Below are 21,735 nucleotides of genomic sequence, written 5' to 3'. Positions count from 1 at the left end.
GATGTGCGGAAGGGTGCTGCCGCAGTCCCGCTGGCTGGGGACCGTTGAGTCCTGGAGGCTGCTGTCTTGTTTCCTCGGTGTTTTGTCGGCCCTGAGCTCCGTTCCCTACCCGGTACCTTCCTCTTCTGCGTCCTGAGACGGCATTTCCTTAACTTCCCCATGGACAAACCGCTGGTCCTGCAGCTCCGTGCTGGCGGGCGACGGCAAAGCTGGAAGGTGACAGGGATGCTGTGATGCTCGGGGGCGCGGTACCACTCTTGGGATGGAGCAAGAGGCAGGGAGAGGGGCACCCACAAACCCGCTTTGGCGATGGGATCGGTAGGTCCCTGGGCTTCCCGTGGGGAAGGGGAGATGGAAGGAGACCTGTCTTGCGGGAGGCCGAGCAAAAGGGTTGTTGTCCTTCCGTACCGCTGCTGTACCTGCTTCGTGGTCTTGGTGGTGGTGGACCCTGGCTGCTGCCCACACACCGGTCCTGCCAGTGCTTCCGTCGCTGGTTTTTTTTCATGCTCCGACTGGATTCGGAGCGTGGCCATCATGCTGCTTGTCGCCTGCGTGTCTGCCTGCAGACCGGGCTCCCCAGCTGCCTTCTGCTCACGGCTCTGCAGGGGCAGCACAGCTCCAAACCAGCACTACCCGGCCCCTGATTTCTCCCCTTTTCCCCTGTAGCAGCTCAGAGGGACAGCGGCGGCCGTGGGTCTTTAAAGGAAAGGCCCTTTAAAGGGTCTTTAAAGGAAACGCATGACTCCGCTCCCATTTCGGGGGGCTGCTTTCGCTTGCCCAAACGGCTGCCGGTGAAGGGGTATGGCTCGATGGGAGCCTCGTCAGAGCCCAGCGACTCTCCCTTTGGGTACGTTGCTTTTTTTCTGGATGTCGCACCTTGAGGTGCAGTTGGACCTTTCCTGGTTTTTCAGTGGGCAGATGATCACGATGCTCGATGGTTTTCCACACACGGGTACCTGTCCCCACCCTCCTGGAGGCCAGAGGAAGACCACTGTGCCCTCAGGAAGCCTGAACCTCCTTTGTGTGCTCTACTATCGTTTTGTTTTTCTGCTTGCCAACGATCTTACAGCTGTATTTGTCTTGGTGTCAGAACACACGATGGGAAATACCCATGTGCGTGAAGCGGCACAAGGGCTTTGGGTACCAAGACATATCTCCCCTGCTCTCAGCGCGTGTTATTTGGATTTGTTTTGGTTTTTTTTAAGCCATACATTTAGTTCATGGATCGATGTGGAGTTGGTTTCGTAGGGATGAAGCTGCCTCCCAGCAGGGAAGAACCTGCAGGATGACTTGACTGTGCCGTGGGGATCTAGGGATGCTTTTTTGACGTGTCCTCAAGCCAATGGTGAAGCGACGGCCAGTTAGAAAGTGCTCCCTCCCTGTGCATCAGCCTTTGTCTGCCAGGTATCTGGGCTTCTCCCTCCTCCTCCTCGCTTGCTTTTATCTCCCCGGAGCACGAAGTGGAGGAAGCAGCCGTGGAGGCCCTTTCATGGCTGAGTTAATTGGAGCTCGGCGCTTTCCCAGCAGCCGGATCCAGACCGCGGTGCTGGGTGCGGTGAGGCTTCTCGCTATCCCATGGTGTCTTAAATAACCCACCGCCACTCACGGCTTCAATTTAACCTGGGGTCACTTCTTAGGGCTGGGGGTGGAGAGCAGCATTTCATGTGTCTTCCTCGGCTTGCCCGTGCTTGCCTTTCTATATTTGGTTGCAGAAGACGTGCATTTTCCTGCCGAGAGACGAGGCTGTCAAGTAGAAAAGAAGTTCAAGGAGAAAGAAGTTGGAGGTGCTTGCCCTGGACATGGCAGCCTCTTTGAGATCGCGCCGTGCTAGGGGCTTGGTCGGATTTTTTTTATTTTTTCTATTTTTTTTAATTTTTTTTTGGCTGATTTGTATTTGTTTTCTTGCTGCCTGCGCCCCGTTTTTTTTAAGAGCGAGGTTTCTTTAGCACGGTTCGTACCTTTGGGACCGCGCTGATGCTGTAGTTGAACTTGTGTGACAGCTGTACGTTGGAAGGTGTGTAATTATAGGGAATTTATAACTGAGCCAGAACAACGTTTTCCTGGCAGGAGTTTGGCTCGGCGAAGCGTTATCCCGTGAGCGACTTCAGAGCCAAGTGTAGGAAGCTCCACCTGAAGCCAGTGTGGAGGAGCTGAGGTGCCGGCGATCCGGCCGCCGTGGCCTCACCTCGCAGCTCGCAGTGTGCAGACCTCACGGACGAGCCCCTGCGAGCCGCTGGTGCGGAGCGAACCGCGGTCCCCGCGGCCGTGACAAACCCCGGGTTAATTCTCTCTTATCCCCAACTGTTTGTCATCGTCACCAGCCCCGCTCTGCCTGTCAGTAGGTAAAGACCTCACCGAGCTGGTCTGTCTTTGTTTTCTGTTTTCAGGTGGAGCTCCCTTGGCTACTTTTTTTTTTTTTTTCAGGGGCGGTGGGGGGTGTTGTAGCTAGTTTCTTATCAGCCTGGGAGCGGAGGGATGGGGTTGGGATGGGCTCTGCGGCTCCTTCCTCTTTTTACTGCATCTGTTTGCCGCAGGGCATTTCTGCACCTGGAGGAGAGGCAGGGGAAGATGGAGAGTGAGTGGGGGTGGGAGTGGTCCTGTGCCTTCATCCTTTGAGTGAGAAGGTGCCTCGCATTCCTCACCGACTCGGAGGGCAGCTTCACCCGTGAGCGTGGAAAGAGGGAAAACTGCATGGTAGGGGGATTTTCTGGATTTGGGGAGCTTGCTACCCAACTCAGCGTGCCGTGGTGTTTGTGCTGAGGGCGGGGGGGCTCAAACCGCGCTTCGGGTCCCCTCGAGATCCAGAAGTCCGCGGCACGAAGCCTTATGAAGGCTGAGGCTGGGCACACTTAGCCGGGGAAGGAGCTGAGCCGCCCTCCTCCTATCCCTGGGGGACTTGAGTGTTTTCCACCTCCCCTTGCTAGTAAATCTCGCCGAGTCGCAGCCGGTGGGCTTTCAGTGCCCAACAGGGGGTTGTGCCCCCCCGTTCTCAAGGGTTTGGGGGTGCTCTCAGCCTTCAGGTGCGTGTGGTTCCTTCTGCTTGGGAAACTCCCTGCCTGGCCGGTTTGGGATCGGGGCTACAAGTGTGAGCACCGCTGCCGGCAGGTCACCGCATGCCGGTGCGTGGGAGGTCGGTGCTCCCCGAGGGGGGGGGAGCGGGTCTCGGAGGTCCCTGCCGGCCCTGGGGGAGTTAAGCCGGGTCTGCCACAGCCGTTTTCTGTTTGCCGTGATACTGATTGTGTCCTTCTGTCCACCTCTGTCCCGCAGGATGGACAGAATGACGGAAGATGCTCTGCGCCTGAACCTCTTGAAACGGAGCTTGGACCAAGCGGATGATCGGGATGATGTCCTGGCAAAGCGATTGAAAATGGAAGGACATGAGGCGATGGAGCGCCTGAAGATGCTGGCACTGCTGAAGAGGAAAGACCTCTCGGGCATTGAGGTGCCCCACGAGCTCCCGGTGAAACAGGATGGGGTGAAAGTCTACGAAGAAAAGCTGAATGGGAGCCTGAGGCCCCATGGGGATGGCAGGACTGCAGGGAGGCCGGGGAAGGAAAACATTAATGATGAGCCGGTGGATATGAGCGCGAGGAGAAGGTAGGTGCCGAACGACTGGAGTCTGTAGCTTGCCTGTAGTTAAGCCCGTGCTCTGCCAGTATGTGAGAGCCCAAGTCAGAAATTAAAGTGACATTTTGCGCTCCTGGAGGATGGGGGGAGGGGGGGTCGTCTTCCTGGTGTCTGCGAGGTCCCTTTGGCTGAACACGGAGGAGTGGAGCCTGCCCTCCCAGCAGAGTGTCTCTGGAAGGCGTTCAGCGCTCTTCTTGCATTGGTTTTGCTTCTGCTGCCCTTCTGATTCCTCCCCCAAACCAGACGGGTTTGGTTTCTTCATCCATCCGTTCAGTATTACAAGCGGCTGGCAGCGCAGAGCCTGCCGGCGTGCGCGGAGGAGCAGGGTGTCCCCTCCGGCCAGGACCTGTTGTTGGCACCTACCAGAGAGGCAGGAGAAGCCTTTTATTTAGCTGGAGGTCAGTCCTGATGCAGGTGGCACGGACAGTCGCTCAAACCTGACCCTGGCCAGGCTACTCACGCCTCTACGGCGAAGTAGTAACTGGTTTTTCTCGCTGAGCCCCAGGCTGCTGGTGAGAAGCGGTTCCCTGAGCCGGTGAGTTGGGTCTGTTTTCCAGGAGAAGCTCCAGTGTTCCTCACGCTCTCCGCCTGGGCCGTGCACGCACACCTGATTTTTTTATCATCGGTGAATTTGGGCAGCTCAATTTCCGCAGCCAACGCCTGCAGGCAGGTTCTGCGTGAAGGGGGCTGGAGCGAGAGGATTGCACGTGAGAGCCTGTCCCGCGGGCTGCACAGCACCGCTACGTCCCACCTCTGCCCTTACTTCGGCTTTCTTGGGACCGAGAAGGAAACAAACGTTAACAGTATTGATTTGTGGCTTGATTGGGATGCTGAGCCAGCGCAGGCTTGGACAGACGGGCCGAGGAGCAGGACAGGGGTGTCCTGTTTGAAGTAGGTGCGAGGTGCTGAGACCTTCTTGTGATGTTTTTTGGTGGATGGAAAGCCAGACATGAGCTGGCGGCGTGCGTGGGCAGCCCGGGAAGCCAACCACCTCCTGGGCGGCATCGATGGCGTACGTGGCGGGGGTTGTGCCCCTCTGCCCTGGTGAGGCCACATCCAGCTGGGGGGTCCTGGGGATGGGCAGGGACCCAGGCAAGGGCTGGAGCCCCTCTGCTGTGCGGCCAGGCTGGGGTGGGGGGCTCAGCCCGGAGGGGAGGGGGCTCTGGGGGGACCTTATCCCGACGAGGGGGACGGTTTGAACTGAAAAGGGGAGATTCAGGCTGGGGGTGAAGAAGGAATTTGTTGCGCCGAGGGTGGTGGGACCCCGGCAGGGGCTGCCCGGAGAGGTGGTGGGTGCCCCGTCCCTGGGAACACTCCAGTTCAAGCGGGACGGGGCTCTGAGCACCCGCTGTAGCGGGAGGTGTCCCAGCCCAGGGCATGGGGGGCACTGGGGGGTCTTTAGGGTCCTTCCCCACCCAAACCACCCGGTGATTCTGTATTTTCATGGTGCTTCAGATGGGTGACTGCACCTCGCTCAGGAGCCAGGCAGCCACCGTGGAGGCGTGTTTGGAGGAGGCGGTGGTGGCTCCTATGCAGAGTTTTGGCAACAGGAGGTGGCCTGGAGGTAGCCACCGGTGTCCCGGCTGGTTGACTCCATCTTTGCCCGTCGCCAGACGGGAAGTTTGGCTCCTTCAGCAGGGAGGTCCGAGGGCAGGGGTCCCTCTCCGTGATGGGTTGTGCGCTGCCAGCATCCTCTGGTCTCACTCTCCCTGTTCCTCGAGGAACTGGGGCTGTGATTCAGCAAAACTGGGATTTAGTCTTTGTTGGTGCGTTGCACCGGGGTTTTGTGGTGGTGGTGGTGGCTTTTGGAGAGCGAGGGGGTTCTGCCTGCCCTTTGGGGGGCTCCTGTCCCAGCAGAGGCTGGCGAGCAGGTGATGGACGGGGGGGGTTGAAGGCTGGGGATGTCGGCACCTCTGGCTCCTTCTGGATGCCATCAGTATAACAAATATTAGAAAGGTTAACGCCATCAGTCTTCAGTAATTCTCATCCGTCGCACCCTGCTTTCCAGAGCATCGCAAGTGCGAGCAGACCTGGAGTGCTGGAGGTGGGGAGGGGGATCCCACCTGGATTATTCTTTCCTGACAATAGATGTGGCTTAAACCTGCCCAGACACCTCTGCCCGCCAGCTGAAGACCTGCGTGCGGTGAGGCAGGGGTGGTGTTAGAGGGTCCCACGGGGTTTTATCTGCGCTCAGAGCAGTGTTCGGGTACGAGCAGCACCCTTTGTACCTGCCCAGGGTTTACTCATGTCCTGCTCAGAGCGCCTCGTCTGGGTGTTGCGCCCCTGAAAAGTGCAGCTCTGCCGAGAAGCCCTGTGGGTGCAACGCTGCGGGTAACACTCTTATACATTATACTCCATGATCATGGCTCTGGGTAAATGAATGCACAGGTCGTCTTCGCCAGGCGGTGCGGAGGGCTGCGTGCTCGCGTGAGGTGCGGGGAATCCAGCTGGGTACCAGCGTCGGGTGCGGACACCAGCATCGCAAACGGTGATTGAAAAGAAACAAGCCCTAAAAAGAGGTAGAAAAAATTCTGCTATGGGTGTTGAAATCAGCGCAAAAACCCATCTCTTCTCAAGAGAAATAAGGCTGGGGGGGTTTGAATTTTCCGAACCCGATCAGAGGTCGCTAAGCTGGAGTCTGCTTGGGAACGTGCTCCGTGTCTTCTCACCTCTGCCTGCCTCCTGCCTCGTCGGCGTAGCTTTCCTTCCAGTAGTTTTGTTGCAATTACGCTCTTCCCTTGACAAAAGTAAATAAAACAACCCTGACATACTCGGCAATTCTTTGCAGATGGCCCTTGTTTTCCCCTGTCTGGTTTTGATGCCGGCTTTGCTTTTTTCCCGTCGACGGAATGTAAATGAAACAGCCCTGACTTATCTGGATGCTTGTGCGAAAGAATCATCATCAGCCGTAACGACGGCCCGCATTTAGGAAAATCCTGACCCCAAATCCGATGCTTTGTTACTCTGGGTGTGCCCGAGATGTGGCCGAGGATGCGAGAGGAGCAGGAAAACCTGCTGTGCTCAATGCACCGTTGCCTTCAGTCCCTCCGCTCCCAGACTTTGGGATGCTGTTGCTCAAAACAAGCGCCTCCAGGGGCTTTGCACCAAAGGAAGGGACTTGGGTTTTGTGCCTGCGGGGTCCTGGTGGGGGAAGGGACCCTCTGCCGAAGCTGTTTTTATTTTTAAGGTGTGATCTGTGCGTCGCGGAGAGCCTCCAGTCCAAACGCTTGGTCGTGGCGGTGTTTGTTGACATTGGAAAGGCCGTTTGGGGAACGGCGGCTGCGAGCTGAGCCGGGACACACGCTTTGTTGTGAGGATGGTTCCGTGTCCTCACTGATAGTTTGGAGATAGGCACCTTGGGTGGCTGGCAGCAGAAGCCAGATAAAAATGCGGCGGGAGGGCACCGGGCCGCGCAAAAGCTGTTGAAGACTCATCCAAAAGCAGCTCTTGTTCCTGGCTGGCTAAATATCAACCTCCTTGGATGCAGGTTGGTTTGCCTGATGCGCTCGGGCTGGCTTTATCCCGAGAGGATGCTCTGGATGTTCTCTGCTGAGCACACCGCTGGGACAGACCACAAACAGCCCCAGCTGGAAGTCCTCCTGCCACCGGTGACCTGGGGAACGTCCTCCTCCGCTTGGGAGCGGGAGCAGCAGCTGGAAAACCCCTGGTTTGGATCCTGCACGCGGCGTCTGCGGGGTGCCGAAGGGAGATCTGCAAGAACAGGGTATCTGTTGATGGGCAGATGCTGTGTTCGCACGCTCAAGGCATCGTTTGATGGCCCACAAAGAGGTTATTGAGGGCTCTCGTCACCCCCAAATACCGGCAGAGCTGCATCCCGGTGCTTTTGGGGGCAGCCAAGAGCTTTCACGGCTTTGATTTCTTCGTTGGTTTTTTGGGGGATGGGTTGGAGCCGCACTGCTGGGGGCATTTCTCCAGCTGAATGCCAACTCCCTGAGCCACGGGGGTTTGCGGTGGATGTGCGACGGCTGGAGAAGGGGGCGGCTACACGGCACCAGCGTTTTGAAATGCCCACGAAAGCGGCTCTAACATTTGGGAGACGAAGCTGCCGAAGGCAAAACCTGCTGGGAGACATCGTCCTGCTCCGAGCATCCTCTCCGACCCCAGCCCCCTTGGAGCAGCCAAGCCTGGGAGCTGGGATTTGGCTTCCAGGGTGTTCAAAGCTACAAGTTTCGGATAAGATAATCTGTGGATCTCCTCGCAGCAAAGACCTTCCAGTGAGTCCGAGAGCGATAAGCCTGTCTGCCTCCGTGGCAGCGTGCCCGGCACCTTTATAACCACACTGCTCGTGCTGCTTCGCATTGGACTATTTAGCATTTTTCCAAGGCTCTCCAAGCACCAGTACATTAAATTGGTGATAGCAAAGGGCTTTTATTAGTGTCTCCTTACTCTGAATGATGCCACTGTGAGCAGTGCGGTGCTTGGATACTGCTGGATTATAACATTGATTTTACTTTATTTTTTTAAATATATTTCCCCCCCCCAGCCCCAGTGATGCGCCGTTGTTGTTTTCGTTTACCAGTTTCTAGATCGCGGATCCGTTGGATCTTTGGACTCTACGCAGGGTATTTATTCAGATTTTCCTTTACGGAGTGACCTTTTAAAATAGGTTTGTATGGAGATAGGCTTAGAGTATTTACATTTGTGTTAGCTGGGGGAGTCAGCCCCTTCCCAGCTCCAGCAGGGTGATCTTCCTGGGTAAGCAGGAGCAATCTCAGATCCCGGTACCTATCCCGGTGCCCTCTGCTCTCGGCACCTGGCTACGGGTTAGTTACGCTACGGCTCGTTATGAACGCCCACCTGCTCCTCTCGCAGATGGGCTTTGCATCGTGTGTTTGCTTACCCTGCGCTTAAAACAACCCACCTTTCACCCCGGGGAAGACGACGGTTTGGAACGAATCTCTCCCCTCCCGCGAGCCGAGGATGCTTCCGTGCTAAAGCCGGCAGTCGGCTGGTGCTCATCGGCTCCGGTTCGCATCTGTGGGGAAGGGGGAGGGGTTTGTCCCACTCCCACCTTTGCTGCTGATGCCTTGGTGTTGTGGCTCAGTCTTTTTTTTTTTTTTTTTTTTTTTTTTTTTTTTCCTCTCCATTTTACTATTTGATTTTTTTCCCTCCCTTCTCTTACGCAGCGACCAGGACAGGGGCCGATTAACCCCTTCACCAGATATAATCGTCCTCTCTGATAATGAGGCATCCAGTCCCCGTTCCAGCTCTCGCATGGAGGAAAGGCTTAAGGCAGCAAATCTTGAAATGTTTAAGGTAAGAGCTTTCTGTGCTGTCCCGAGCCGCTCCGCCGCCGGGCGTGGGGTGGTGGGGTGTCTGCTTTGCTGAAGAATTTGGGAGTTAAGGGGGTTTCTGAGCAATGTGGGAACTTCTGGGCATAACGAGCCGGTTCTCGCATCCTTGGTTATCTGTGGTACAAACTCTCGCTTGTATGAAATCTGCCGCCTGCTCTCTTGCCACCAAGGCACTGGCAGCAGGTTTCGGCGGTTGGGAGTTCTGATTTTCCACCTCTTTTTGTAGGGTAAAAGCATAGAGGAGCGACAGCAGCTGATCAAGCAGCTCCGGGACGAGCTACGGCTGGAGGAGGCCAGGCTTGTGCTGCTGAAGAAACTGAGGCAAAGTCAGCTGCAAAAGGAGAACGTGGTGCAGAAGGTGAAGCTCTGAGCGGCGAGGTGGGGGCGAGGTGGGATAAGGGGAAGGCGCTTGGCCTCCGAGCAGCCTGCTAGCGGGCAAACACCAAGAATTTCTCTGCTCTCGGACCTTCCTTTACTCCACATTTGCCCCCCTGTGTGATATTCTTTACCAAAGCGTGGCTGTAGCAAACCCGCATCCCGTCCCACCTAGCGTGCTGCCCTCAGGGCCGGCTGAGAAGATAAATCTCTGCGGCTCTGAAGTATTAGTACTTGATGTAACGTCAGCGAGGCTTGGTCTGCGTCGCTCCTGTGCATGGATTTCCTTTCCACACGCTGTGTGCTGACGCCACTTCTCATTTTCTCTCCATCTAGACTCCGGTTGTCCAGAATGCGGCGTCTATTGTCCAGCCATCTCCTGCTCATGTGGGACAGCAGGGACTGTCCAAACTTCCCTCCAGGCCTGGAGCTCAGGGGGTTGAGCCTCAGAACTTAAGGACATTACAGGTGAGCCTTCCTGATGCCCGTTCGCTGTGCAAAAGACTTAATTGTGCTTGGGGCTCACATGACGCTGCATGTTGGTCTCTGCCCAAGATGCTTTTTCCAAGAGGCAGGTAGATGCTGGCGGTTCTCAGCACCATGAGTAGGACAGCCTGGTGTGCCGCAGGCAGGCTGGGACATTCTCCCTGCAGGCAAACTCATCTCCGGAGCCGATGGGCAGAGGCTGAGCCATCCCTGTGATCCCAGCTCTCGGCTCCTTGCGTGGCGTGTGCTGGGAGGTCGGGATGCTCTGCCGCTTCACAAGTGGCAGATATTTCCAGCAGCGAGCTCTGGAGGTTTGTCCAGCTGATGATTCGGGTTGTGTGAGGTGGAAGGAGCTGAATTGAGATGTGGTGGCCCTGGAGAAAGCTCTCTGCTGCTTGGTAATGCAAGTTCTGGGGCTGCAGGGAGAAAACTGCTCGTATGCCTGTGCCCGCAGGGATGGCCGGTCAGCGGAGCCGCTTTTGGAAATGATGCGGAACGGTCAGAAGGGGAAGAGGGCAACGAAAAATGCAAACAAAGCAGGGAAATGAAATGTTTACCTTCTTCGGGAAAGTGCCGTAGGCAGGGCCAGGGTGCTGTCTGCCACAGCTACCTTTCTGCCCGTGTGCTGGGAGGATGCTAATTCTGGATGACACGGTTGTTTAATGTTGCACGGGGAAACGAGGAGCCAGCGGTGTGAGCTCACTGGAAGGAGGGCGCTCGGTCTGCGTGCACCTGCGGAGCGGGGTGCTGATGCTGACAGGCGATGGGGATTTCTCCCTGCTCTGCTGCAGGGCTTGGGGTCCCCTGCCACTTCGGGGCACGCTCTTCCCCCTCCCCAAGTGTCCCTCTTCCCCCTCCCCAAGTGTCCCTCTTCCCTGAGCTCTGTGGCATCAGGAAATGGACTTGGTCCTTTCCGCGGGAGGCTGTCGGTTACATTTTTTCGGTGATATATCGGAATATACAAAGTCCCGGTGATGGGGTGGCGAACCCAGCTGCTGGGGAGATGCTGTACGGGACGAGGGTGGAGGTGATCCTCCAGCGACTCTGCCTGCTTTTGCCAAAAGACTTTTCATTTCAGTCTTGCTGATCATTTACTCCCTCCATTAACCATCTCTTTTGTTTGTGGCATTTGTTTTCTTTGCTATGGCAACGATTCGGGGTCAAGTCTATTGTGGCTTCGCAGTGGGATTGGGCTGGTAAAGGAAATGGGCTTTAGGAGAAGAGGAAACGCATTGTTTGCACGGTCTTTGTGAAGCTTTTCTTATGTGTGACAGCGAAGAACCTCGTCTAGAACAAGTTGGAATAAAGAAAAGAAAGGGGGGAGGGAGAAAAAAGTGGTTGGATGGGAGGTGTTTAGTGTTTTGAGATCATCTCTGATGAAAAAAATGGAGCTTTTCTACCTGCCACCCCCCTGATCTGGCGGTGCTGAGCCGCGAGGAGCTTGAGGTGAGCGGAGCCTGGCTCAGGTCTTCCCAATTCTGCTCGCATCGATCTGTGTGCCCGGTGCTGAGGCCTGCCGCACGCCTCCGCGTTCCTGCACCAGGGCAAACACCCATCTCCCTCTTCCTCAGGACTCAGAACTCGGGCACTGCTGTGAATTCTGGTTTTAAAAGCTCTGTGCAGCTGGCCAGCAGCCGCCTCCTTAATTTTTTTTCCTAAATCCCCTCTTTTCCCTTCGCATTCTTCCCTCTCGATCAGATTGACGGCGCTGTTTTTAATGCAAAGGCAGGCGACCTATGTGTGTCTTGACAATTATCTTCCAGAACATCCCAGCCTAGATCCTGAAGGTCCTACCTTCTTCCCAGTGAGCTGGCTGGCTGCTGGGAAGCGGTTGCTTCGTGAGATTATTGCCCCTTGTCCTGACTCAGGTGCAGTTCCAGCCTCTCTACAGAAAATAGGTTGACTTGAGACATCCTCCCTCCAGGCCGAATAGCCGTGATTATTTAAAATAAAGGACAATTAGAGGAAAACTTCAGTTCTTTGAGTGCTGTCTCGCGTTAGAAGTTCACCGGAATTACAGAGGAGTGGAAATGCTCTGCTGTTGCAGAGCCTGATCAGGGAACTCCAAATTCTGTTTTGCCTCGAGTCCTTTTTTTTTATTTTTTTATTTTATTTATTTCTTGTTCCCTCTCTCGACAGGGTCACAGTGTCATTAGGTCTGCCACAAACACGACTCTGCCCCATATGCTTATGTCACAGCGTGTGATCGCTCCGAACCCTGCCCAGCTCCAAGGGCAGCGGGTTCCTCCTAAACCTGGCCTCATCCGCACTACAACTCCGAGCATGAATCCAGCCATCAACTACCAACCGGTAGGTTACTGGTTTTTCCCTGGGTTTTGGGCACAGCTGCCTGGTGGGATGAGCGAGGAGGGGAAATGGGAGGAAATTCCGAGTCGGAGGAGGCGCTCAGAGCTCAGTGTGAATACGTCGGAGCGAAGCCTGCAGGTGGAAATCTACCCCAAGCATGGACCAAGACGCCTGTCCTTGACCCGCGTGGAAGGATGAAGTGATAAATAATTGTAAAACTTCCTATTGGGAGCTGCTGGCTCCCACAGGGCTGGTTCATCCCAGCTGGAACAGCGACGCGAGGGGACCGGTTCGGGAGCAGCGCTGATTTCTCTTCCTGCAGCCCTCGCTCACGTGTGCGTTTCTTCCGCTTCTCTCCGCCGGCGCAGCGCAGCGAGCTCCCTGCGGTCAGCAAGCTGTGGATGCTTAAACCTGTTTGTTTCGCTTTTGGAAGAATGGCAAGGCTTCCATGAAGACTGGGAATGGAGAGGGAGGGGGAAAAAGAACGACACTTTCCAGTTCTAGCCGTGGTAAAACAATCCGACCTTCCCGGCGAACAGCCTTGGTCCCTGGGCTGCATCTCCCACGCGTGGGACAGTCTCCGTTCCTCACCTGGGCGGAGATGCTCTGTGCGTGTGCGGGCCCAAATTAACAACCCCTCCTCGTTCCTTTGGGGGTTTGTGTCCAGTTCTTAAGCCGTTCAATCTGCCCTAACAATGGGATGGGATGGGATGATGTGCCAATTGTAAACATGACGAGGCAACAGTCTGAAAGCCTTGCAGCCGAACAACTGTCAGACAGAGCTAATTACATGTTCCATCAAAAAAACCCACCCCAACTGCTCTTACAGGAAGAGTTGTAAGTTTTTTGGTGTTAATTCATCAACTATTTAAAATGGCATGAGTTGGCTCTGCTAATAATTTTCCTGGATCTCCATTAGAGCACCGGCTTTGGGATTAGCGTGGTCCTCTGCCTTTTTTCCCCAACCAGCGAAGCATTAGCAGTCCTAAAACAGAAAACTGGGGCAAACTGATGGATCTTCTGTTGGCTATTTGCGATCGACGCGACCGTGGCCCCCGAGCTTTGGCAGCCGACCCCGTTTGAGTCGCTGAGGGGGTCGGTGACTGTTTGGGGTCTTCCCTTTTGCACTCATGGATGTGTTTGTACCCTGGGAAACAGGTAGATGGGGTTAAGGGCTGGCAGCAGCCCTGCCAGGGCTTAAATAGTTTGCAGGCTGATGGCTTTTTGTCACAAAAGACCACGCAAGCTGCATCCTCAGGTCAGCAGAAGTCTTTGTGCTTTGCTGCCATCACGTGCCAGAGGGACTGCGCATCCAACGGAACGGAGGATGCAGGAGAAAGCTGCTGGAAATGGAAGAGGAGGGAATTGGCACATGCGGAGCACCTGTGTGGGAGGGGACGGCCACCATCTGGTAGCGGGGATGCTGCCTGGGCGCCTGCCAGAGCAGCGAAGCAAGAGGTGGAGGAGCGGAACGCGACAGCGAGCGATGGTGCCTGCGTGTGAATCACGGCGCTCGGTGCTGCCTACGCTCGCTGGTGCCGACGCCGGGTCCACAGGCCGGGCCCTGCCCCCACCTTCCCTCTCCCGCAGAAGCCCCCGCGCTGCTCCAGGTGCTGAGACCCCTCTTGCGGATTCCAGCACGCGGGAGGCTCCTCGGCACCAGCGCTGCGTTATTGCAAGGACCGCGATGAGCTCCCCGCTCCCGCGTCCCAGCATGACTCCCACGGTCCTTGCGGGAGCGTTTGCCCTCGGAGGGTTGTGCGAAGGCGCTCTGGCTCGTCGTCCGGGTGACTTCAGCTGTGGCTGGGGGGCTGTGTTAATTTTCTGTATTAATCCTCGTCTCCTCTTCCCCTCCAGCAATCAAGTTCTTCTGTTCCTTGCCAGCGTACGTCGTCTTCAGCCATCTATATGAACCTTGCCTCCCACATCCAGCCTGGCACTGTCAACAGGGTGTCGTCGCCGCTCCCCAGCCCCAGTGCTCTGAACGACGCCGCCAACTCCCAGGCAGCTGCCAAGCTTGCCCTCCGCAAGCAGCTGGAAAAGACGCTGCTGGAGATCCCCCCCCCCAAGCCGCCCGCTCCCCTGCTGCATTTCTTGCCCAGCGCAGCCAACAGCGAGTTCATCTACATGGTGGGGCTGGAGGAGGTGGTGCAGAGCGTTATTGACAGCCAAGGTGAGCGCGGCGGGCTGCAGCCTTCCTCCATCGCCGCGCTGACCGTGCTCCCGCCTGCCATTTCCAATTTTTATTTTTATTTTTTGCCAAACGCCAAAATGTGTGGCTTGCGAGGCTGGGGGAGCGTGGCGGCTGGTCGTAACGCAGCCCAGGGCTCTGCTTCTTCCTGCGGCGGCTGCCGGGGGTGCAGAGCCGGGTCCCCCCTGGCGCTGGCCCGCCCCGTGGACACAGAGCCGGTCTGGTGGGGCTAGTAGCCTCCACATGCCGAGCCCGCAGCTGGCCCTGGGGCTCGTCAGTTGGTGGCCACCTGGGGGAGGGGTCTCCCCGGCTCTTCCCTGGATGAATGTTGGGGAGCTGAGATGCAAAATCCTCGGGGCTGTGACTGCCTGGGGTCCCGTCCTGGTGTGGTTGTGGAGGTTTTAGCTCCCACCTCACCGTTCCCTACGGGCTGTCAGCTCCCAGGTGGATGGGTTGGGGATGGGGATGAGATGAGGATGAGGATGGGGATGAAGATGGGGTGGGATCTGATGGGATGGGATGATGGGATGGAGCCTGTGGTACGCCTCTGGCTTGCCTGTCTCGCCCCTCAGTTTTTTATAGTCCTGTAGAGCTGGTCCCAGCACTGCCAGGTCGTTCTGTCCCTGGGGCAGGAATGCTGTGTCTCTCCCAGGATGCTGGGATCTTGCCCAGAGTGGGCTTGACGTTGGTGCAACACTGTCCTGAAAATCCATTTATTTACCGGGACCTGTGTGATGGTGCGCGCGGGGGCCTGTTGCTGTCATGCCCGGGATGGTGGAGGTGGTGTGGGAGTGGGGGGGCCTGTCCTGTTTTCCCCGCTAATTCCCGTCGGCGGTGCCTTCGCAGGGAAAAGCTGCGTGTCCCTCCTGCGTGTGGAGCCCTTTGTCTGTGCCCAGTGCCGCACCGACTTCACCCCGCACTGGAAGCAGGAGAAAAACGGGAAGATCCTGTGCGAGCAGTGCATGACGTCCAACCAGAAGAAAGCACTGAAGGCAGAGCACACCAACCGGCTGAAGAACGCCTTCGTGAAAGCTTTGCAGCAGGAGCAGGCAAGTACACAACCCCTCTTGCTTTGCTCCGGGGCTCCCCGCTCCCCTTCCCGTGGCACGGCGGGGTTCCCCCATATGTCAGCTCCAGGAATTTGGTTTCTCTGTGGGGCTGGTGAGGGTTCCCAGCTCGGTGCCCGGAACTTCTAAGAGCACAAAGCTGGTGCTGAGGATCCAGGGTGCGATGTTTTCCCCCGGATTCGTAACTGGAGGGCTGGCTGGGGACAGCTGCCTTCCCTCCCTGGCTTTGCCGCTGACTTTCCTGGAACTGTGCGGGGAAGGCGCTTCACCACTTGCTGCCTTATTTGTGGAAGGGAAGGGAATTTGCTAAATTCCTGTGAGAAATCAGGGTTAGAGAACTTGTTTCGAGGCTCTGGGGTGAAATAAACCAGAAGCATCATTTGTGAACGGTTAAAAAAAAAAAACCAAAACCCAAATATGAAGTGGAATCTGGCTGCTGCCAAATGGGATGTGACTGCTTTGCAGAAGAGTCTTTGGGCTGTTTGTCGCGAGTGGGTGCAGAGATAGAAAAGCTGTTCGTGTTGGCTGCGGCGGGACTGCGGCTCCTTGGGAAAGCTGCAGCCAGGGTTTCAGTGGTTTTCAAATAAAAGTGTGGGGGGAGGGTCCTGCTTCCCCCCTCCCCAGGAATGCCACCCGTCAGCCCCGCTCGCAGCGCCGGAGGGGTCAGCTTGGACCCGTCGTTCCCCGCCGGGGAGGTGCGGTGTAACGGGATGGCGTGCGCCTCTGAGAATGCTTCTGCTTCGTTTTGCTCAGGAGATCGAGCAGCGACTACAGCAGCAGGCAGCCTTGTCCCCCACTGCAGCTCCAGCCGTCTCCAGCGTCAGCAAACAGGAGAACATCATGCGGCACCACACGCTCCGGCAGGTGAGCGCCGTCCCTTCTCCCATCGCTCCAGCACTGCGCGGCCCCTCGGGATGCTGGAGGGAGGTGCGAGCATCCCGCTGCCTTCGCTCCCACAGCAGCTTCGGGGCCGGGCTGCCCTTCCTCCTGGCAGCCGGAAGGTTTGCTTTGAGCCCGAGTCCCCTGCAACGTGGTGGCTGCTGGTGGGCTCCTCTCCCACCCCCTCCCCTCTGCATCCCTCCCTCGCCGGTGCCGTGCCGTCCCGTACGGAGCCCGCAGCACAGCACTCTGCTGCCTGCTCACGTGCCTTGAAGAGAGCGATGTGCAAACTATATTTTCCATGTACTGGCCAAAACCGGTGACTGATTCTTCACCCTCTGGCTACGGCTGCTTCCAGGCTGCCTTCCTACCAGCTTTTATTCTCCTCTTCCTCAGGCTCCGCAGCCCCAGAGCACTTTGCAGCGTGGCATCCCCACCTCTGCCCGCTCCATGCTTTCCAACTTTGCGCAGGCACCCCAGCTCTCCGTGGCGGGTGGTCTCCTCGGCATGCCAGGTAACGTCCCCCGTCCATGCCGCGCCGGGATGGGGCTGGGGGCCAGGCGGAGAGCGGGATGGGTCACTCACTCTGTGCCTGCTCTGGTTTTTGGGGAAGGGGGATGTGTTGCCACCAGCACAGGGAAATGGTGATCGTGGTGCTTCGGTCACCAAAGGGGGGGACCTCGGAGCGCAGGGGTGTGTTGGGGGGGTCCCCACCTGCTTTTCTCACCCCTCTGCAGGTGTTAACATCGCTTACCTGAATGCTGGGATCGGAGGCCACAAAGCGTCGAGTTTGGCGGACCGGCAGCGGGAATACCTTTTGGATATGATCCCACCCCGCTCTATATCGCAGTCCATCAGTGGACAGAAATAACGCCTATTGACCGTCCCCCCCTTCCTCCCCACCTCCGTCGCATGCAGTGCCTGTACTGGTGCCTACCGTACACGGGGAAAAAAAAAAAAAAAAAAAAAAAAAAAAAAAAGACAAAAAAAAAAAGAAACAAAAAACAAATGAAAAAAAACCACAAAACAAACAAACAAAACAAAAAAAAAAAACATTTCAAACCTTCAGCGACCTGTCCTTTTTCCGAACCTTAACTTCTTTGGTTTTCTATAGCAGTGAGAGGTCACGTCCTTTGCCCGAGGTCAGAACAATGTCTGCTTGAAATCAGCATTCTCCATGTGTTAAAGCTTGTTTTATGCTATTTTTTTGTAATGACAAAGCATAGAATTTTTAATTGTGTTGTGAGGTTGGTTGTTTTTTTTTTTTCCTTGGTTTTTTTTTCTTGGGGTTGTTTTTTGGTTTTTTTTGTTCCCTCCTCCTTTGCTCAATGGATGGTTAAAACTTTTTTTCCTTTCCAGAGACTTTCTAAGGGCATCCACTCGACTTTAAGTGACCGTTAATTTTTTTTAAAGGGCAGCCCTATGCTGACTTATGGGGAAACGGGGGCAAAGAGTTGCGATGGGCTGGAGCCCGGACCACCGCCCGTGGTGGGGTGCTACAATTCCCTTGGCTTGGCAGACGAAGTCAGGAGCTGCCGACCCCGACACCCGTGCTCCCACCTCTCTTCCCGGAGGAAGGGAAGCCCGGTTTGGTGAGGAGCCGGTGCCCGCGGCCATCGGCACCGACGGGGTCGACTGGACGGTGCTGGCGACCCCCTTGACCGACCCAAGGAGCCCGGCGAGGCGCAGAGGGGTGTCAATGGTACCCGGTGAGCCCCCGGCGTGGCGGGCAGCTGCCGTTGTGCGTGGCGGTGGCGGTGCTTCTCGGCGGGTTCTAGAGCAGACTGCGAATGACCGGTGGCCTTGGGCGCGGTGAGTCCCCCTCCTCCCCTTTCCGCGCTCTTGCATGCTCCGGAGCCGCTTGCGGTCACCGTCACCTGCTGCCAGCCCTCGTGGATGATGGGGACGGCACCGGCATCGCCGCGTGGTACCAGGGCTGCGGCCGGCGGTTAACGAACCCAAAGCAAGAAATAAGCCGCGAAAAGTCGTCTTGAGAAACGCTCGATTTGCACTTAACCTTCACACTAACGGGCCCTCCCCTCCTCTTCCTCCTCCTCCTCCTCCTCCGACCCCTGCCCCAGCCAGTGGGAATCATGCCCCGGCTGCCGGAGAGCCCCCGGCAGAGGTGCCCCCCCCCATCCCCTCGCCCCTGCCAGGACCCGTTGGTGCCCAAACCCGAGTGTCTGCGCGGGGGTTTGCCACTCCCGGAGTTTCCTGAGAGTTTTCTGGTTGTTTTTTAAAAATATATTGTTTTTTTTAATTAATTTTCCTTTTTTCATTTTTTTTTTATTATTATTATTATTTTCCCCCTGACATTCAAATTTTCTCGTGCAATTTTGAAGCGCCAGCTCGCCCGTGGGGAGCTGCTCGACGGGTGGGGGGGGGGCAGGAGCACCCTCCCAGCAATGGGGACAAGGCGTCTTCTCTCCCAAAATGCCACCCCTCCACCAGTGAGGGGGACCCCCACCCCACCAGCAGCCCCCCCCCCCCAATGAGCACTTAACCCCTGAGGGGTCTGGGTGCCCCGACCCCCCCACCCCCCCCCCCCCGGGGCCCTCCAGAGGCAAAAGGATTATTTTTTTTTTAATTTTGGGGTTTTTTTGGTTCTTTGGAAGCTAGTGAAGCGTAGTGGCGTATATATATATATACATATATATATTTTTGTGGGGGTTTTTTGTTTTTAATCTTGTTTAGCTGGCTCCCCCCTTCCATGCCCCCCCCCTCCCTGGGATGCTGAGATCCTTTTCCAAGCTTTTCTCACCCTGCTTCCACGGGAGCACTTTGACGAACTGTTTTTTCTTGGCTAAACCTGAATTTTTGCTGATTTTGGGGTGGGTTTGTTTCGTTTTATTGGCTGATCCTCCATCCCCCCCCCCCCCCCCCAGGGTCCTTGGTCGAGCCTCCCGTGTCCCCCCCATATCTCGCTCAAGTGCCATTCTCCCCCATCAGGTGTTACCGAGAGGTGCGAGGTGACCTGGGCGCATGGGTTGAGATGAAATTACAAAAATTATGAGAAAAATTACCCCAACAAACGAAAAAAAAATAACAACGATGAGAAAAACCACAGAAAAAAAAAAAAGAAAAAAAAAAAAAAAAAGAAAAAAAAAATTCCCCAAAACCAAGTGCAATACTTAACGCTGAGGCTCTCCCGCCGGAGCCGGGGGGCGGCCGCGGGGGGAACCGATGGAGAACAAGACGCCGACTTCATGGTGCTATAAGTGAAATGCGCTCCCGGGGATGGGGGGTCCCGTTTTTTGCTCCCCGCCCCCCCCCATCTTGGTGGGGCACTGGGGTGGGGGGTTATGGGGCTGGGCTGGGGTGGGAGCCTTGGCCCTGGGGTCTGCAGGCAGTTCCCCCCCCCCCTGCCCAGCCCCAACAGACCCCAAAGCCGTGCCGGGGGTCTCGCCGGGCCCCCCCCAGGCTTCGGCTGTGACCTGCGCAGGTTTAACAGGTTTTTTTTTGTTCTGTGTTTTTTTGGTTTTTTTTTTTTTTTTGGTTTTTTTTTGGCTTGAGCCCTCCCCAGCCCCCAGGGATGTGATGTACGGTAGAAATCCCCCCCCTCCCTTTTTACCCCTCTCCTCTGGATGCAGAAATAAGGATTTCTTCCCGCTTTTGTTGCATTTCTTTTACAGCTAGGGGTAGATCCGCTTGTGAAAATGCTTTTATTGGGATTTTTTTTTTTTGAGGGGAGGGGGTGGTGGTGGGGTGGGGGTTGTTTTGTTTTTGGTTTTGTTTTTTTTTTTTGGTTCCTCCAAAGGCATAACCCGTTCCTCCTCTAACTTCTCCCCCCTGCCCCCCCCCGGCCCCGACCCTTCATTAGCTTATGATATTGCTGCCGAAATGTTATAACAAGGACTCATTCGTGTATATAAGCTATTTCTCGACACGTTAAAAAAAAAAAAAAAAAAAAAAAAAAAAAAGATAAAAAAATACAAAAAAGAAATAATAAAAAAAATTGTACATTGTGTAGAAAAAAAAAAGACAAAAGAAAAAAAAAAAGAAAAAAAAAAAGAGAAATCCGGAAAGCGAACCCGCCTAGCCATGGGTGTTGTGGAAGTCGTCACGTCCTTCTCGTAGTGTGACCTCGTGTGTATGACATGAAACGTGCAAAAGGGGGGTTCCCGGCGGCTCGGCTCGGCTGGGGGGGGGGGGATGGTGCTGGGGGGGGGGGGGACATGGGACCGGTGGCCCCCCCCCCGGCCCCGGCGATGCACTGGTGGCGGCGGCCACCTCCCGAATCTGTGCCTTTCACACACACGCAAACTGGGACCCCCCCCCGCGGCACCAGCAGCCCCGGAGGCAGGGAGGGGGTGTCCCACAAAAATGAGGGGGGGGGGCAGCGCGCTGAGCACGGGGGGAGCGGGGCCGGGGGGGGGGACGAGTATTATAAACTGTAACTGTATTTGCACTGTTTTTATTATTGCATTGGCATATATACAATATACATCTATAACAACCTGCGGTCTGCGGCCTCCTTCCTCTTCCCCTCCCCCACCCCCGAGCCCCCCCGCGACCCCCCCCGGAGGTTAACCCCAGCCCTGGGGCTTCAGCCTCTGTTCCCGGGGTCTCAGCTCCAATTTGCACCGTTTCAGCTCAAATTTCTGGATTTCAGGTCAAATTTGTGGGATTTTGGTACCAATTTGTGGGATTTCAGCTCAGATTTGCAGCATTTCAGGCCCGTTTTCTGGCTTCTGGGCAGAATCTATGGGATTTTAAGCCACACGTGGAATTTCACCTCAAATTTGAAGCATTTCAGGCCCTATTCTTGGATTTTGGGCTGAATTTATGGGATTTCAGCTCCAATTTCTGGATTTCAGGCCAAATTTGCAGGATTTTAAGCCAAATTTGTGAATATCACCTCAAATTTGCAGCATTTCAGGCCCGATTTCTGGCTTTTGCGACAAATTTGTGGGATTTCAGCTCCCATTTCTGGCTTTCGGGCCAAATTTGTGGGATTTTGGTACCAATTTTTAGAATTTCAACTCAATTTGCAGCATTCAGGCCCAATTTCTGGATTTCAGGCTGACATTATGGCATTTTAAGCCCAAATTGTGGGATATCACTTCAAATTTGCAACATTTCAGATCTGATTTCTGGATTTCAGAGCAAATCTGTGGGATTTTAGGCCAACTTTCAGGAATTTGGGCCAACTTCCTGGCTTTCGGGCCAAATTTGTGGGATTTTAATCCAATTTTTTGGGATTGCAGCTTAAATTTGAGGTATTTCAGCCCTGATTTCTGGCTTTGGGGCTGAACTTGTGGGATTTCAGCTCCAATATCCGCTTTTTGGGCCAAATTTTCAGGATTTTAAGCCAAATTCATGGGATTTTGGCTCCAATTTGCAGCTTTTCAAGCCCAATTTCTGAATTTCAGGCCAAGTTTGCAGGAGTTTGGTACCAATGTGGTGGAATTTAGGCCAAATATCTGGAATCCAAGCCAAATTTGGTGGATTTCAGCCTTAATTTGTGGGATTTGAGCTCAAATTTGCA

General features: G+C 55.5%; 1 protein-coding gene across 3 annotated transcripts in view; it reads left to right on the top strand.

Annotated features, from left to right (window-relative positions):
- The window catches only part of GATAD2B (GATA zinc finger domain containing 2B), a 42,472-nt gene extending 22,732 nt beyond the window's left edge, over window positions 1-19,740 (top strand). For 2 of the 3 annotated variants that reach the window (XM_056321785.1, XM_056321787.1), the window contains exons 2-11: window positions 3,268-3,597; window positions 8,775-8,904; window positions 9,169-9,300; window positions 9,654-9,785; window positions 11,943-12,113; window positions 13,968-14,283; window positions 15,148-15,350; window positions 16,122-16,232; window positions 16,644-16,761; window positions 16,985-19,740. In XM_056321785.1, coding sequence (XP_056177760.1) covers window positions 3,269-3,597; window positions 8,775-8,904; window positions 9,169-9,300; window positions 9,654-9,785; window positions 11,943-12,113; window positions 13,968-14,283; window positions 15,148-15,350; window positions 16,122-16,232; window positions 16,644-16,761; window positions 16,985-17,118 — 1,776 coding nt within the window. In that variant the 5' untranslated portion in view covers window position 3,268 and the 3' untranslated portion in view covers window positions 17,119-19,740. Of the gene's footprint in view, window positions 1-2,534; window positions 2,695-3,267; window positions 3,598-8,774; window positions 8,905-9,168; window positions 9,301-9,653; window positions 9,786-11,942; window positions 12,114-13,967; window positions 14,284-15,147; window positions 15,351-16,121; window positions 16,233-16,643; window positions 16,762-16,984 lie in introns of all 3 variants that reach the window. The other variant, XM_056321786.1, reaches the window with a different exon arrangement.
- Window positions 19,741-21,735: the final 1,995 nt, after the last annotated feature.

The sequence above is a fragment of the Falco biarmicus genome, chromosome 19, assembly GCF_023638135.1.
Source record: "Falco biarmicus isolate bFalBia1 chromosome 19, bFalBia1.pri, whole genome shotgun sequence".
NCBI classification, from domain to species: domain Eukaryota; kingdom Metazoa; phylum Chordata; class Aves; order Falconiformes; family Falconidae; genus Falco; species Falco biarmicus.
The sequence above is the reverse complement of the archived record's forward strand: the minus strand, read 5'-3'. Positions and strand labels throughout refer to the sequence as shown.